This window comes from Eublepharis macularius, chromosome 2, assembly GCF_028583425.1.
Source record: "Eublepharis macularius isolate TG4126 chromosome 2, MPM_Emac_v1.0, whole genome shotgun sequence".
NCBI classification, from domain to species: Eukaryota; Metazoa; Chordata; class Lepidosauria; order Squamata; family Eublepharidae; genus Eublepharis; species Eublepharis macularius.
In genome coordinates, this window is record NC_072791.1 from 41,462,692 (window position 1) to 41,478,113 (window position 15,422).

Here is a 15,422-nt window from a genome sequence, read left to right on the forward strand (position 1 = left end):
CATTGCCTTCCCCAGTCATCTACACTTTATCCCCAGGAAACTGGGTACTCATTTTACCGACCTCAGAAGGATGGAAGGCTGAGTCAACCTTGAGCCGGCTACCTGAACCCAGCTTCCGCCAGGATCGAACTCAGGTCGTGAGCAGAGCTTGGGCTGCAGTACTGCAGCTTACCACTCTGCACCATGGGGCTCCTGAAAATAAATAAATAAATATTTAAAAAATACTTCCTGCCTCTTCTTCCTCAGTCTTCCTTCCTTCTCTCCTTGCCCCACTTGCTGAGTGTCCTATTTACAATACTGCGCCAGCTTAGTGTGGAAGTGCATTTACTCTGCAGCATATTTCTTGGTTTACAGGAAGAAGGAAAAGACAAAAGAGCAATGCAAGACTTGGGAAATCAACAGGGTTGGAAGGAATCCATAGAATAGGACAGATAATTTGGCTCTATTAAATTAAAATGGATAGCTTTCATCTGAATTTGGGGATATTCAAATTCCAAACAAAGAGCACAGAAAGGAGGGACAATTGGAAGGAACATTGCTGCAATCTGTAACATCGGAGCTGTGCTTTCCTTTGTTTGTATGTCCAGGAAGGGAGCTTGGGTGTGGCCAGAGGTATCAACCTTTGGATGTGGCCAAAGGGCAAGAGCTAGAGACTCCTTGGTTTTTAGCCTCTAGCACATGTCCTGTCGCTTTGAACAAGCTGGCCCATTGGATCCAGAACTGGTCCCAGGTACAGTTAGTTATCTTTTGTTTGTTTAATTTAAATTGTGTTTTTTGATCACATTTCTTGTACTGCTGTAAACTGCTCTGGGTTCCTTTGGGGAGGAAAGTAGGGACTAAATAATCTAAGTAAGTAAGTGGTTGTGTGATTCCTAACAGATAAACTTCCCTAAGAGGAAAAAAGAAGAACAAGCAGCACAAATATATATAATCCCAAATACCCATAATCGTGTGAATTGTATTCCATGTGGATTGCAGATGCACCTTCCCTCCCTTCCTATGTTTCAATCCATTTTCAATTCTGAAAGCCACATGTAGCAGAATGATTCAGTTTGCTGAATCAATCTGGCTGTACTCCACAACAGCTTTGGAAGATTCACCTTCACCTCTCATGAAAAATGACAGAAGTACTCTGAAGTATGCAGATTGTGGGTTGCAGTCGTTCACTCTCTGCAGAACCAGATTATGCCCAGAGGCCTGCAAACATTATTGGTGTGGTTGCTTACAGATTTATGCACATCGCTTTTGCACACCTTGCTTCTTCCTGAGCAAGTGAGACTGAGCACTGTATCTTGTTTTTCAATACAGTAAACACAAATTCATCTTCCTTACACTAAACCAGATTCAGTTCTCCTTTTCATTCCTGCAGATGGAACTGTAAATGTTTGTCTATTGCTTACCAATTCACTAAGTAGTTCCTGTTTTGAAAGGGAAAGATTAGTGGATGGTTTAAGAGAAAAAGATATCTCCAATCAGACATTTACCTGAAGGATAGTGCTCGTTCACTGGCCAGCCATCCACCTGAAGAGTTGCATTGCCACCGTTTCGTGTAAAGCGCACAACATGGTATTTACCATCATTCACAGGGGTGCTCTCTTCTTTGATGGAGATATCTACAGTGCCAATGTTGAAGACTACACCGATCTTGCCTTGTTCCTGCATGGAAATGAGCAAAACAAAAGTCCTGAAATCAGCATAGCCAAGGAAACCTGTAAAAAACCCTATAGATTACTCAAACACATGTACGTTTGTATATAGGGAACAGTATATAGGGGGCATCACTGAAAGGAGGACGGGGTCAGAAATTATGACTTCCCCAGAGCCATCAACTGAGATTCACAGCTGAGTGTTGGATTATATTTAACTTGACTCTAGGCCCACCTGTCCAAACCCACTGCCACGGCCCATTCCCTGTTAACTTTGGCAGACGATCGAGCAACTGTAAATAAAAGAGGGGGAATGACAGAATTATACGAACTGTAATACAAAAATTGTAGGATGGGAATATTTCTCTTATATTTTTAAACGTAAAAATACAGCTGATTTTTTAAAAGTTTAACTGAAGGACTAGGGGTCATTTCGTAGAAAAAGAGCTGCAGGAACTCATTAGCATATGCCACACCCCTTACCATCACCGGAAGTGTGTCATTGCCATAACTGATTTGTATATGCCACACCCCCTGACCTCACCTATCCTGGCTGCTTTGAACCCAATCCTGGCCATTCAGGGCTGAAATTGGGCCCAAAATGGCAAAAAGGGGCTGAAAATGGCTGAAAAGTGGCCCAAAATGGTCAGAATCGGGCTGCTGTTGAGCAGGAGAGTGATCCACCACCTGTAAGAGGCCTGATCCTGGCCGTTTTGGGACCAATCCTGGCTGTTTTAGGCCCGATCCAGGCCAAAATGGGCCCAAAATGGCCCAAAACCAGGTGGGCGGGACCATCTGACATGTGACCTCTTTGGAGAACTACTGGAACTGTGTTCCTGCATGTTCCCCCTCAAAATGAGCCCTGTGTAGGACATTCAAGACGGCAATTTCCAGTATTGCATTTAGTATCACTGCAAGAAGTGCTTTTTTGGTAAAGAAATGAAGGTGCCAATACTCATACTTAAGGGTGTGCTAATCTCCACAAGTCCTGCCCTCCCTGCAGATTCCCTCTAGGCTGTTCCTGTGAGTTCACTCTCTGCCTGCCTGAGTGGGGAGGACCGGCACACGAGGATCAGGACTTGGAAGAACTCTGAAAAAGACATGCTGGTACTCAGTATCTTTGAAAAAAAGATACTGAGTACAAAAAAAGCCTATGTAGAAGGGGGAAGTCATAACAATCTTTCATCACAATAATATTGTGATGAATCTATCACTTTATTCTTTCCAGTGCCAGAGGTGAGGTTGTAGCTCTGTGCTAGAGTATCTGTTTTGCATACTGAAGGTTCCAGTTCCTATCCCTGGTATCTCCCACTACAAGAATAAGGTAGTAAAAAAAAAAGAATAAGGTAGTAGGCAATGTGAAAGATCTCTGCCTGAAATCCTGGAGAGCTGCTGCCAGTCAGAGTAGACAATTATCTGACCTTGATAGAACAACAGTCAGACATAGTATAAGGCAGCATCATGTGCTTGTAGCAAGTGGGCAGTGAATGGAAGGCAGTATCCCTCATTCAGTAACAATGTGATCCCATGCAGAGTTTTTGCAGTTTAAGCCCAATTGAATTCAAAATCAATGAGTTTAATCTAGAGTAACAGTGCATAGGATTGCACTGTAAGAAACAGAAGAACATAGTGGCTGAAGATCTCATTGAATTACAACATCTCCAGGCCACAGAGATCAGCTCCCCTGGAGAAAATGGCTGCTTTCAATGGTGGTTTCTATGGCATTATATCCCACTGAGGTTGCTCCCCTTCCCAAAACCCAACCTTTCCAGACTCCACCCTCAAAATCTCCAGGAATTTACGATCCTAGAGCTGGCAACCCTAGTTTTGAGTTGTCCTTTCCTGTTGTAGCACCTGCTGCTTCTTTGTAATAAAATTGGGGGGGGGGAGGGAGAATCACAGGAGAAAATCAGCTGGCCCATCTGGTGATTCACCAAGCCATGCCATATCTAATAGAACAGCGTAAGATTAGGAATAAACTAAATAAAGTATATTTAGGTTCTCACAGTGTGGGGGCCTCAAAAGAAGAAAATTAATTAATTCACCCCGGCCAAAACCTGCCAGAAACCACCAATTCATATTTTCAGCGTCGATTTCATGAGAATGAAAGTATTATTTTCATTATATCAGGGTCTCTTAAACAGATAAAATGTAGGGCCTTATGTCATAGGATCAGATCCAGACTAAACTGGCAGTTTCCACCAATGCTCCTTTCTCACAGCGGACAACCCCCTCACGTGTCATTCCTCAGGGTTCCCTATCTCATAGGAGCAGCATTTCGTGGAGATCCATGGGCTGAAGTGGGAGGGGTAAGGCAGGAAAGTTTGATTCTGCAACCAGAAGTGTCAATCAGGACACAACTGTTAACAGAATTTCTCTTAATTCCTCTTTGCCCAGTTTCTTCCTGAAATCCAAAAATTTATTTCTTTCCCTCTTTTTGGGAAACTGGAAGTCTATTTTTAATCAATTTCATTTTGATCAAAGAGGAACTTGAAGAGAGGAGGGGCAGGAAGGGAGGTTCTGTAGGTGATATCTTCCCAAGCCTTCCAGTCCTCCTGCTAGAGCACCACTCTGTGCTGCGTAACATATAAAAGGCTGAAGATACAAAAGGGTGCATTGATTTCTCTACACAGAGAAATAAAAGAGAAACCCCTCTTTTAACACAGAAAAAAGAGAATCAGTAAAAGAAGAAACTTGCATAATCTTTTAAAGATATTAGTTTGAGCATAGAAATCACTGGAGATAAGATTGAGCATGGAAGTGAGCATCTGCTTCCTGATCTCAAACAAACTGCCCTCACCCCCCATTCAAAAGCCTCCGAGCATCAAATAAAACAATATGAAATTGAACAGCAATGTTGTGACAGCCAGCTTTGACAGCCAGAACAACTTACTTGAGTGCCAACAGAAAACTAAACACACAAGGGAATGTGCACAGAAAAGACAGTGCTCTCAGGCCCCCATGAGAGAATCCAGCAGCCCCTAGGCATGCCGAGTCAACAGTTTGATGGTGGAGAGATATATGCTTATAAGGCAGTGACTGGCCCAAGGTTACCCAGTGAGCTTCTGGGCAGAATGAGATTTGAACCCAGGTCTTCCCAGTCCAACACTCTAACCAACACACCACACTATACACCACTGAAACATATGTAGTGTCTTAAAGACACATCTCCCCACGTTTAAGACCACAGTTCACTCAATTTTGTATGAACATTCTAATATATTTATATTTATCATAATCTTAAGATCAGAATAGTCTTTTTTGCTTTCTCCACCCTATTTTTTCCTTAAAATATGTGCTGTTGTTCCCACAGACATGGTTCTTCTCAAACCAAAAGTATGATCAGAAAGAAACTATAAAGTTTTTAAACTTTCCATATTGGTGAAAATGTGTAGCCATCTATCAGCGATGCATGTCCTCTCTTTGTGAAGTTTAGGGCCACAATGCTCAGCATTGCAGTGTACATTACAGATGTTCTTCAGCAGAAGACTCTAATCAACGCTATGTAGAACATGTGAACTTTTGAATAGTAGGGTTGCTAATGTCCAGGTGGGGCCTGGAGTCTCCTGGAATTACAACTGATCTCCAGAATACAGAGATCAGTTCCCCTGGAGAAAACGGCTGCCTTGGAGAGTGGACCCTATGACCTTACACCCCACAGAGATCCCTTCCTTCTCCGAACCCTGCAGTCTCCATGTCCCATCCTCCAAATCTCCAGGAATTCCCCAGCCCAGAGTTGGCAACCTTACTGAAATCAGCTTTACCGGTGGCAACATTACAGCAATGATTCCTGCCATTAGCTCCCAGCAATTCCATTATTTATACATTAGAGTTTTAAAAATGTAGCCTCATCTTCCTGCTTTTGTTTGGATTCTACAACAGCTGTGAAACCCTCTACTTCCAGTCCCTAAACTCATTTCCAAGAGCAGAAGCTGAGTGAACAGCTTGATCGTCTTAGTCCCAGACATGAAGACAATCTTGGCTGCCGTTCCTCAGCCAATCCCCTTCTCCGAAGTAAATCCCTTCACGCCATATTCATCCTTCATCAGCACATTCATATTACAAGTTGATAAACTTTGACAGAAAACGGATGCCCAAATGCACTGAAGGTCAGGTGATACTAAGATTTTTTAAAAAGAGTTTTCAAATAGCTGACAAAAGCTTCACAGGTAAGCAAAATCTCACTTCTACTTACCAATCACAAGTTTTTGTTTTTGTTTAAAAAAACAATAATTTTCAGCAGCCAAAATCAAATACACATACTAGATGAAAACCTTCCATTGTGACACAGTGCATGACATCTTTAAGCTTATTGGATTGGTGTAATTTTGCCTTAATGAACGGTAACATTCAGATAGACTGATAGCATGTTAATCACAGACATGTATTATCTGGAAAGTTAGTTGGTGTTGTACGAATTAATTCACAAAAATCTCACTGTCTGGGCTTTCCTCAAAAATCCTCAAATTTTTACCTGAAGAGAAACCTCCAAAGTCACTTTAAATTTCTCTTCAGGTAAAATTTGTTGACAGTCTCAGAATAATTTCCACCCCTCCCCCACCCATCTGTGTTTCACTGGTTTTGCTAAAATTCATTTCTCCTTCTTTTGACAACCCTCAATTATTTAATGTGCAAAGGAACCTCAGATTTGTTGGCAAAGCACCTGTGCAGCTGTTAGTATCCAGATCTGACTAACAAATTGGATAGGAAAGATAATAAAATTTGCTGCCTTGATAGTTGAGAGAGTTCTCTACAGTGTTCTAGAAGAACAGCCCAAGAATAGCAGTCTGTAGACAGACAAGGAAAAGCCCCTTCTGCAAGAAAGTACTCTCCCTACAATCCTCTCTAGCTGGAGCTTGTTGCCCCCTGCAGGATCATCTTCTTCCTTGTACACAAGATATCGCTAATATTCCAACATAGAATCATAGGGTTGGATTTCTCTTTGAAATTCCACTAAGGTATTCTGAGTTAACAGACAACTCTGAAATTAGTTGTCTGTTAACTCAGAATTTGTTACAGGTCAGGTTTTGCTAAACTGAACCGTTTCTGTACAGCAATAGATAATTTATAGCACAATCCTATGCAGAGTTATTCCAGTCTAAAACCTGACTTCTGTTTAAGCCTATTGGAATCAAAGGGCTTAAACTGAAGTAACTGAATAGGGATGAGACATTTTCTGCTCTTGGTGTTACAAAAATAACATCGTTTTTCATGAACTGAGACTTACTCCTCCCACTCCAATCACTGGACAGAATGAAATAGTTTGCTGTAAACATCTAGAGCCAAAAGCTGTCTTTTGCATTTCTATCAGTATAAGTAAGTCTTTGACTTCAAACCACAATCTTTACTACAGTCAAATTCCATTGCAGTCACACACTCTGAGAATAAAACATCTCCGGACTTCCTAGCAACTTGACTTCATGTCATATGGCAGGTAATCAGAGGCTGTGTAGGCATTCTGTAGTAACTTCTTCCAAGGCTGAGAGCTATAATTCCTGGCTATTTGGTTTCCAATCCTCCTAGCTCAGTCATGTATTCACTGAGCAAATATTTTAGCTTTAAGTTCCCCATTTATATTATAAATGAGCTAAGTCCCAGGGCTATCATTCCAATGCTTGAATAAGGACAGTATGGTACTTTGTAAACCAGGAGATGAGCCACATGGTCGGTCCAATTATGTGCAGCAGCTCTTGTTAGATAGCATTGCTTCAGAATGCAAATAGGGGGAAGGAGTCACACATGTAATGTGCTGCCTTGGGCCCAAGGGCATAAGGTGAGATAAAAATATTTTAAATAAATGTAAATGAATGTGAGGGTTTTCCAATATACGAGAACATGCATGGGGGAAAAAACCTAACTGTGGCCCTCTCTGAGATGGTAGTTTTCTGATCCACTGTTTTAAGTGCAACAGTACACTGTGAGTTGTCCTAAATTGTGTTCATCATGTAGGGTAACTCTTAGAGATTGCTCGCTCTTTCACCCAATAGGAGATCCTGGAAGCAGCAACAGTCACACTAGTACCAGCACAATGTGCCGCATTGGGCACAGAAATGGAAGTGATGTCATCTTATTGCACCAACGCTGTTCCCCTCAGTAACTGCCTTCCAACACCAACTGTCACTGGCCAAACATTCTGCCAGGTCTCATTGGCAGATTTTGTGACACAAGTGAACTGGCATGTTTTGCCAATGCTACTGAGCCCCCTGATCCTATTTCTCATGTTGACTTCAGAAGTGGTGGTGGGGAACAGCAGCCAATTCCAGGAAGTCTCACACTATAGAGGGAGACATGTTCTCCCCCGCCCCATATACACTATCCAACAATTGCCTTTTCATTATGAAAAATGTGATATGTGGACACTGCAGAAATTATCTAATAACATTATGAGTTGTTTGTTATGACATAGTACGCACAATAGCAAGATATTTACCTGATTTTTCAATTACTGAAAGAATTAAATTAACCTTATTTCCCTCTTATGCCTATTGCTTTGTGAGCCTTCTCTGGCATATATGTTGTACAAGAGACTTAGCATTCTGACAAGACAAATGCTTCAGGTCTGCAGCCTCCCCTCACAATTTCTTTAGGCCAGTCATCCTCAAAGTTGTTCTGTGGGCACCATAGTGCCTGCTGAAGAGTGTCCCCAAAAGCAAATGGCCTGTCCTTGCTTTCTTCCTCTTCACTGGAGTAAGAGGTGGTTCAGGGGGAAGGTATAAAAAGCTATCCAACCTTTTCACCTGCAAGGAGCACCCACTTGGAAACCGCAGGTTCTTTCATAGAAGGACGTTTGATTTGCAACTTCTTAACATTTTGGGGACCTTTCAACATATTGTGATTGAACCCAGAACCCGTTTTGTGGTTGGCTCCGACTCCATGCCAGCCATTTAGTTGTGATCCTCACAAAACATTGTCAAAATTTCAAAAATGCCCAAAGGTTCAACAAAGTTCAAAACCCTGGTTTAGGGGAAACTACTTATTAGGTGCCCTAGTTTGAATTCTAGTAGGCCAGCTTCCTGCCTAGAAGGGACAAGTCACTTAGACAGATGGTGCAACAGGAAGGCAAACAAAGTAGGCAGACCAAGAGCCTGAAGATGCTGAAAAATAGCTGTGTGGCCTATTGAAATAAAGATGTTGACTAGGCTGAGGGAGTGCAGCAAATCAGGGAAGTTCATAACAGGGAGTGCCACAAGGTTGCTTCCTGGGGCAACAGAGCTTTCAGAACAAGGATTCTATCTGTGACCCTAGTTGAAGCTGCAGTTCCTCCTACTGACCACTGGTTCTGGTACCACAGGAAGTAAAGAATCACTACAGTTGGGTTGGACAACACCAGATGCAACAGTACAATTGGGAAACCTGCTTAGCTGGAGAAAATATCACTCATGTCAGAATGCCTTTGGGAGGGCGTAAAGTACCATCAGCTATTCCTGGCAATTGAAGCTGACAGTCGCTGAACTAGCAGTTGCCTAAAACAGAACCAAGCTTATATTTAGAGGTGGCGTGGAGTGCATCACATAATGCTTTAACTGTTAGGCATCTCGATCAAGACAGCACAATTGCAGGATGTCTCTGCAATGCCAGCAGATCTGTGAGGCATCCTAACAGCTGATCAGAGCTGCCAGTCTCAGCTGCTAGCTTGGAGTGGGGGACAAAATTAAGCACATGCCTGGAGAAATCCTATAAGGCTAGACAAGACAATCTAGTGCCACAAAGGATGAGTAAACATGCATATCATTTTGTCACAGGCCAATTAGCTGCAGTATTACAGGATAAAGAGGGTCAAGGGGCAAGTGTCTTTTGACAACATTAATCAATTGGAATTTGCTTTTGCAAACTGTGCAACCGGGATGTAAACTATTTCTAGCCCTTCTTCCTAAAGCAATTTATTGAGCTATGGAACTGTCGGTATAATTATATAATGCATACTCCAAAGTATTCTACAGCAAGGCAAAGATGTAATAGGCTTTCCGGCTGGTTCAGCAATACCACAGCTGGGAGATTGCATTCGCTGCCGGACATTTTATTATCAGACAGATATTGACAAGAGAGTGGGGTTTTGATGGGGGGAAAAATCAACTGAAATGGTCAGGTGATTGAAGGGAACAATTTATGGAGAAAAAAATATAGCTACATGAACCTATCACAGCATATAATCAACCCATTTCAGCACACCAAACAGGTCAATCATTGCTATTTGCCAAAAAAGAAAAAAGATTTCTCAGCTCTACTTGGACAACTGATATAGAAGTTTGATTGAACAGTATATGCAGGGACTCTTGCCAGGCTGGACAGTTCCATTCATACACGATTAAACAATACACGGAATCAGCAGTATGCCGGACAGCATCCAACATAAAATGGAGGAGAAGAGAACGACGTAAGCTGCTCTGGTCCCCATATAAATGAAGTCATTAAATAAATGTTGCACAGGATATCTGTGTATCACGGTGGGGGGAATAATTAAGTATTAAAATTTAAGCACAGGCAAGCGAGAGAACAACTTTCCTTAGTATTTGGTTTCTTTCTTCACTATTGGCTACAAGATGGCTAAAATGGCTTTTGAGGTCAAGCTACTAAGTATAACATGCACAAACCTCAACTACTTGGGTGGGGGATGGATAAAAATAGTTCAAAACTGGAACTGTCCGTTTCACTATCAGTATACTGAGTGACCACTTTTGAGGTACAATCCCCTGCAAAGATACTTCAGTGTAAGTCAATGGGCTTGGACTGCAGTAACTCTGTACAGGATTGCAGTTACAGAGTTACTTGGGAGGAGTGCAGCTCCTAGCCTAAGAACCTGAAATGAAATTTATCAAGTGTTTCTTAGCCTTGGAGGTATGCACCTTGGGATATATAAAATAGTTAAAAAGAGAGAGAGAGAGAGACTGTCTTCTGGCTGTGGTGAGCAGGCAAAGAGGATGAGAGGGAGCAACGCTGCTTACTGTGTAAATATAAAAGTGGCACATACAAACAAATATAAATGCTTTTAAAAGATGCAACCCATCATGACCCGAGGGGCAGCATGCCAGTGTGCTTGCTCAGTGTGTGTGATCAGCAGTTACCCACTTGCCATGCCAAATGCTGCCACTGGACTGAGGCAAAATAGTTCATGATATTGCTTGCAAATCCTGGAAGCAATCAAAAGAGGAGCTCAACACAACAAATGAAAAAGAAAGTACCTTTGAATGTCATTCTTGAGTTCTGTAAAGTTCTCAGCATCCTTGTGCACAGGACAACTTTGAGGTGTGCTCACAAGCAGTGCTAACAGCTTATGCTGCACCAGTCTCAGTCTTGAGATCAAGTCTCTGTGATGGTGCCTGGGGATGAGCTGTAACATGGTGCAGATGCTGGTAAGGACCCAAACTTCCTCCAGTCTAAGGAGCCTTCCTTCAACTTCCTCTTTGGAGGAAGCAGCCTGATTAGCTCAAGCTTGTCAGAGCTTTGAACCTAGGCAGGGTTGGTCATAGTTAGTATTTGGATGGGAGACCACCAAGGAAGACTGCAGTTGCAATGGAAAACCATCTCTGTTTGTCTTAGGGTTGCCAAGTCCCCATCCTCTCTCAGCAGCAGCGGGAACCCTGCGCTTACCTTCCTGGTGTTCCTGGGACCATCTTTGCATGTGTTCCTCTCTGGTGCAATGACATCACTTCTGGGAAGTGACATCATCATACAAGGCTGAGGAGCGTGCACACAGTTTGCAGCAGGCTGATTTGTGTAGGCAAAAGGTGGGAGCGGGGGATCCCGCCAGGGGCATGGGATCCCTAGTTTGTCTCTTGCCTGGAATGCCTCAAGGATGGGGTTGCCGAGAGTCAGTGGCGATTCTTCTTCTTCTTGAGGAAGATTCCTTAGGCTGGAAGAAAAGCTTCAAACATATCTCAGTGGGGTGACAGGATATGGGCAGGATCCATCCCACCATATACTATACACCAGCTGCTCAGCACAGCAACAAAAGATCCAGCAGTCATGGGGTGATTTTTGCCATTATAATTTTCATTCAGGCAAATCTTAATTGTTTTGATATGTTTGCATTTTTCAGCAAATTAATAAATGTTCTGTGGGTCATTTACTCATTGATTTCCTGACAGTGCTGCAAGCGTCTTGGGGCCTATTCTCATAATCAGATGAGAGGAAAAGCCAATCTATGCATCTCAACCCTGTGCAGAAATTTCAAGTGAAATATGATGGCACGAGCAGTGAATGTTTTTTTGCATGAGTTTTTGTGAACGGATGATGTTGCTTTGATAATTATTCGATCTCTAATTTCAAGATTATTGTATTTTTAACTGGTTGGGAACCACCTCAAAAATATGGAGATTTTTTTAAGAGAAGAAAGAAAGAATGATGAATGGTTCGAAATAGCTTTCTGTCCCATGCCATGCAAATGAAGGACAGAAGTGGCAACATATTCTGGGAAGAGAACAGAGCTAGGAAGAGAAGGAATGAGCAAAGTTGGTTGCAAAGTGAAACACAAAGCAGGTTAGTAATATTGGCGACGTGTTTGTCTAACAGATTGGCTACTTCATCTCTATGCCTTATCCCCTTGTTTATGAGACCCTAGCACAATTCCTAATTATTCAGTATTGACGTCTGTAACAGGGGAAAGGCTACTGTGTACAGCTTCCATTTCTGCACAGAAATCTGGAGCAGTTTGTTGGCTGAATGCATGACATCTGGTGAGGCTGGGCTGGCTAGGGTCAAGCACTTTCTGAATGCCACACATGAATGCCATGCCAGTTTTTTGAATCCCTAATCCCAGCTGCTATGCTAACTGTCTGAATGCCAAAAAAGAGAGACAAAGAGAACAAAATGCAGAGGTCAAATGGTGCCTACCCTTGGATTTAGATTTGCCATGACACTCCAAGGGTCAAAAAGAGATTATTTGCATGTGTTTAATCTTGTACATAATGTAACAGTACTTGGTGAAAATCTCTCTGTTACACCACCATCCCATGCTACCATTGACCTTTGAAATGGGTACATGGAACATGAAAACAATGATAATGACTCACATTTAAGTAGCGCCTGGGTGGAAATGGGGATGCTTACACATGACAAGCTTATCCAGAAATAAACAGTGAAGATCTTAGATACAACAGGGGCTATAAACAACAGATCTTGCTGGGAGATCTAGTATGGTAGGACAGGAAACAGGAAGTTGAAAGCAGGAGATTTGGCCTAGGCAGGTCTGGCTTATTGAATGATGCAGCTGTTGCCATGCCTGTTGAAATTCCAGGATAAATCTTGTTTTGAACTTAAATCGTGCACGATACAACAGAAACCCATGTGGATAATTCCTTCCTACCAGGATTGCAAGCACAACCAGTGGGACCACACCAGTAAAGGGCGTGTGAAGCTGCCTTCTGTTGAGTCTATCAAGGTCAGTATTGCCCATTCTAATTGGTGGCAGCAGGATCTGAGGCTAATGTCTTTCATATCACCTGGTACCTGATCATTGCAACTGGATATCCTGGGGATTGAATCTGGAACCTTCCGTATGCAAAGCAGATACTCTGCCACTGAGCCACGGTCCAATCTCTACTGCCAGGTTAACAACGTCAGGAGTTAGCAGTTCACTAAAGGGTTATTTCCAAATGCACTGAAAATGCCATTCCATTCAATTCAAAGCTTGCAACTGTAGCTCAAGAATAGCATGTGGAGGATACTGAAGATCTCATGGCAAATAATTTGCATCTTCGGAATTAAAATAAAATCCAAAAATTATTAAATCAATTTTCATGCTCCCTTAGCCATGCATTTCTCTTGTGGAAATATGAGGTAGACAGGCAATAGTAAACCCCCTCTGTTAGTCTCTTGCCTTGAAAACCCCATCAGGGGTCACCAAAAGTCATCAATGACTTGATGATACTTTCCACCACCACCAATAATAATGTACCTTCAGTAGTGTTGTAAGCAGCCGGCCCAGCCTTTGCCATTTTAATAAGGAGTTCTGGATATGGCTGCTTGTGATATTAAAGATTTTCAGGCCTCTGGAGTTAAAATGGCTGCAGTATTGCCACTAGAGAGCCTCTGACAGTTGCTGAGTCCCGCACGGGAGAACCTGTCATGCATGGAATGCTGTACAGGAATGCAGAGTGATTAAGAGGCAATTGGATTTACTATCCTTCCAGCCCCAAAGGTGCCCAGTGTAACAAAGGTCTCACAGAGTCATCCCCACTGAACACATTCCTTTCCCTTCTTCCGTGATGAGATCTCCTATCCATTACTGAGGAGCTAATCAAATGACATTCATAAGTATGTACAGTTGTTCCTGGGAAAGTACAGTCCCCACCTAAAATCCATCAACTCAGCTCCAGTGGAATTCACTAACAAACTATCCCTTTTGTACAGCGCTAGAATATGTTTTGCATTTGCTTTCACACACACCAGCAGCTACTAATCAAGGTATTCAAACCTTTTGTCAAACCCAGGAACTGACCATTGGAGTCTTTGTTCTAACGGCTAGGTGGGCTCTTTCACCTCAGGGCACATTTTACCTATAAAGGTAGAGCCCTGGCCTCATTCAAATTGTGCACGCTTCCTGAGGCCAAGCGCTGCTCCCTTAGGGTTTCTTCCCTAAGTCTCTCCCTCTCTCCTGGCCGAGAACGCTAGCATTGGAAGCTCCATGGACTACGCAGCTCCTCTGATTGGTAAATATACTTCCCCCCCCCCCTCTATTCCAACTTCTGGCTAACCACCTAGGACTCTCTCTCTCTCTCTGTGTAATTATTTGACCCCTGTAACTCTGAGTGTATGTGCATGCAGTTTTGTTCTTTAATAAAAGTTGTTGTTTGATGTTAAGCACCAGCCTCATCTGCTACCTTGGGGAGGGGACCTGGTAGAAATTGGTGGAGATTTCTCGCTTGTTACCCTTCTCGCATAGCCATTCTCCTTGCTTGCTAATTCCCCCACAAATCATTTTATTGCAGGGGGAGACCAGTTCTGGTAACAGTGTATCTCCCGTAAAGAGAAGAACACAAAGCACTCAGCCCCAAGCTGCAGAGAGCTGCTGTTCTTCTTGCCCTCTTCCCCCTCCTTCCCCTTTGACTCCTCGTTGGGGGCTGGGAAGAGACTTTCTTGTGAAAGTAGAAAAGCTTTGGCTTATTCAGGAGCCTGCAGAATTGAAATGCCATGCCCAAGTTTGCTTGAAACTTGGGGTTCTTTGATGGACAAGCAGAAGAAGCTCTGCTGATTTGGGTGACATTTGGTTAAAAAATCCAGCTCCAGCTCCCCCCCCCCCAGTCCACCATAGCAAATAAAGGAAGTTCAACAATGGCTGGGGAGGGGGTCTGCAACAGAAGCCTTCCTCTCTGGAAGGTAGCAAACAACAAACCACTATAAGGAAGGAAGAAAAATGCAGTTTTCAGTAGAAAGGTAATTTTTAAAAAATTGATAGTCACTGTAAGAGCAGGGAAATTAAATTAATTGCAGACAGGGCTTTGTTTTTTTAAATGCTGGTGGCTGGCTGGAGCCTCTGGCTGGCTGCTGCTTGATGGCCATTTGAGTTCATAGAGATAATTTAGTGCAGCTGCACACAGAGAGATCTACTTTGGGGGAGGGGTCTGTAAAACTCACACACACCCCTTGAGAGAAGATTGTGTTCTGTGCAATTTTGGCACCATTAACTGAAAAAACAACTGCCCCAGAGCTTTCACTTGGTACCCCTCCCCTTACCCACTGAAAAGAACAGCCACGGAAATCATGAGAACACTTAAAAGATTTTGACCCCCAAACTGGCAACCGAATCACTTTAAACATTTCATTCAACGTCACCTGATC

At 42.8% G+C, this 15,422-nt stretch overlaps 1 protein-coding gene across 4 annotated transcripts in view; it reads right to left on the reverse strand.

Annotated features, from left to right (window-relative positions):
* Window positions 1–15,422, reverse strand: part of NRXN3 (neurexin 3) — a 1,560,869-nt gene that overhangs the window by 256,129 nt on the left and 1,289,318 nt on the right. For all 4 annotated transcript variants that reach the window (XM_054971960.1, XM_054971959.1, XM_054971961.1 and 1 more), the window contains one exon: window positions 1,485–1,656. In XM_054971960.1, the coding sequence (XP_054827935.1) occupies window positions 1,485–1,656 (172 nt within the window). The remainder of the gene's footprint in view (window positions 1–1,484; window positions 1,657–15,422) is intronic.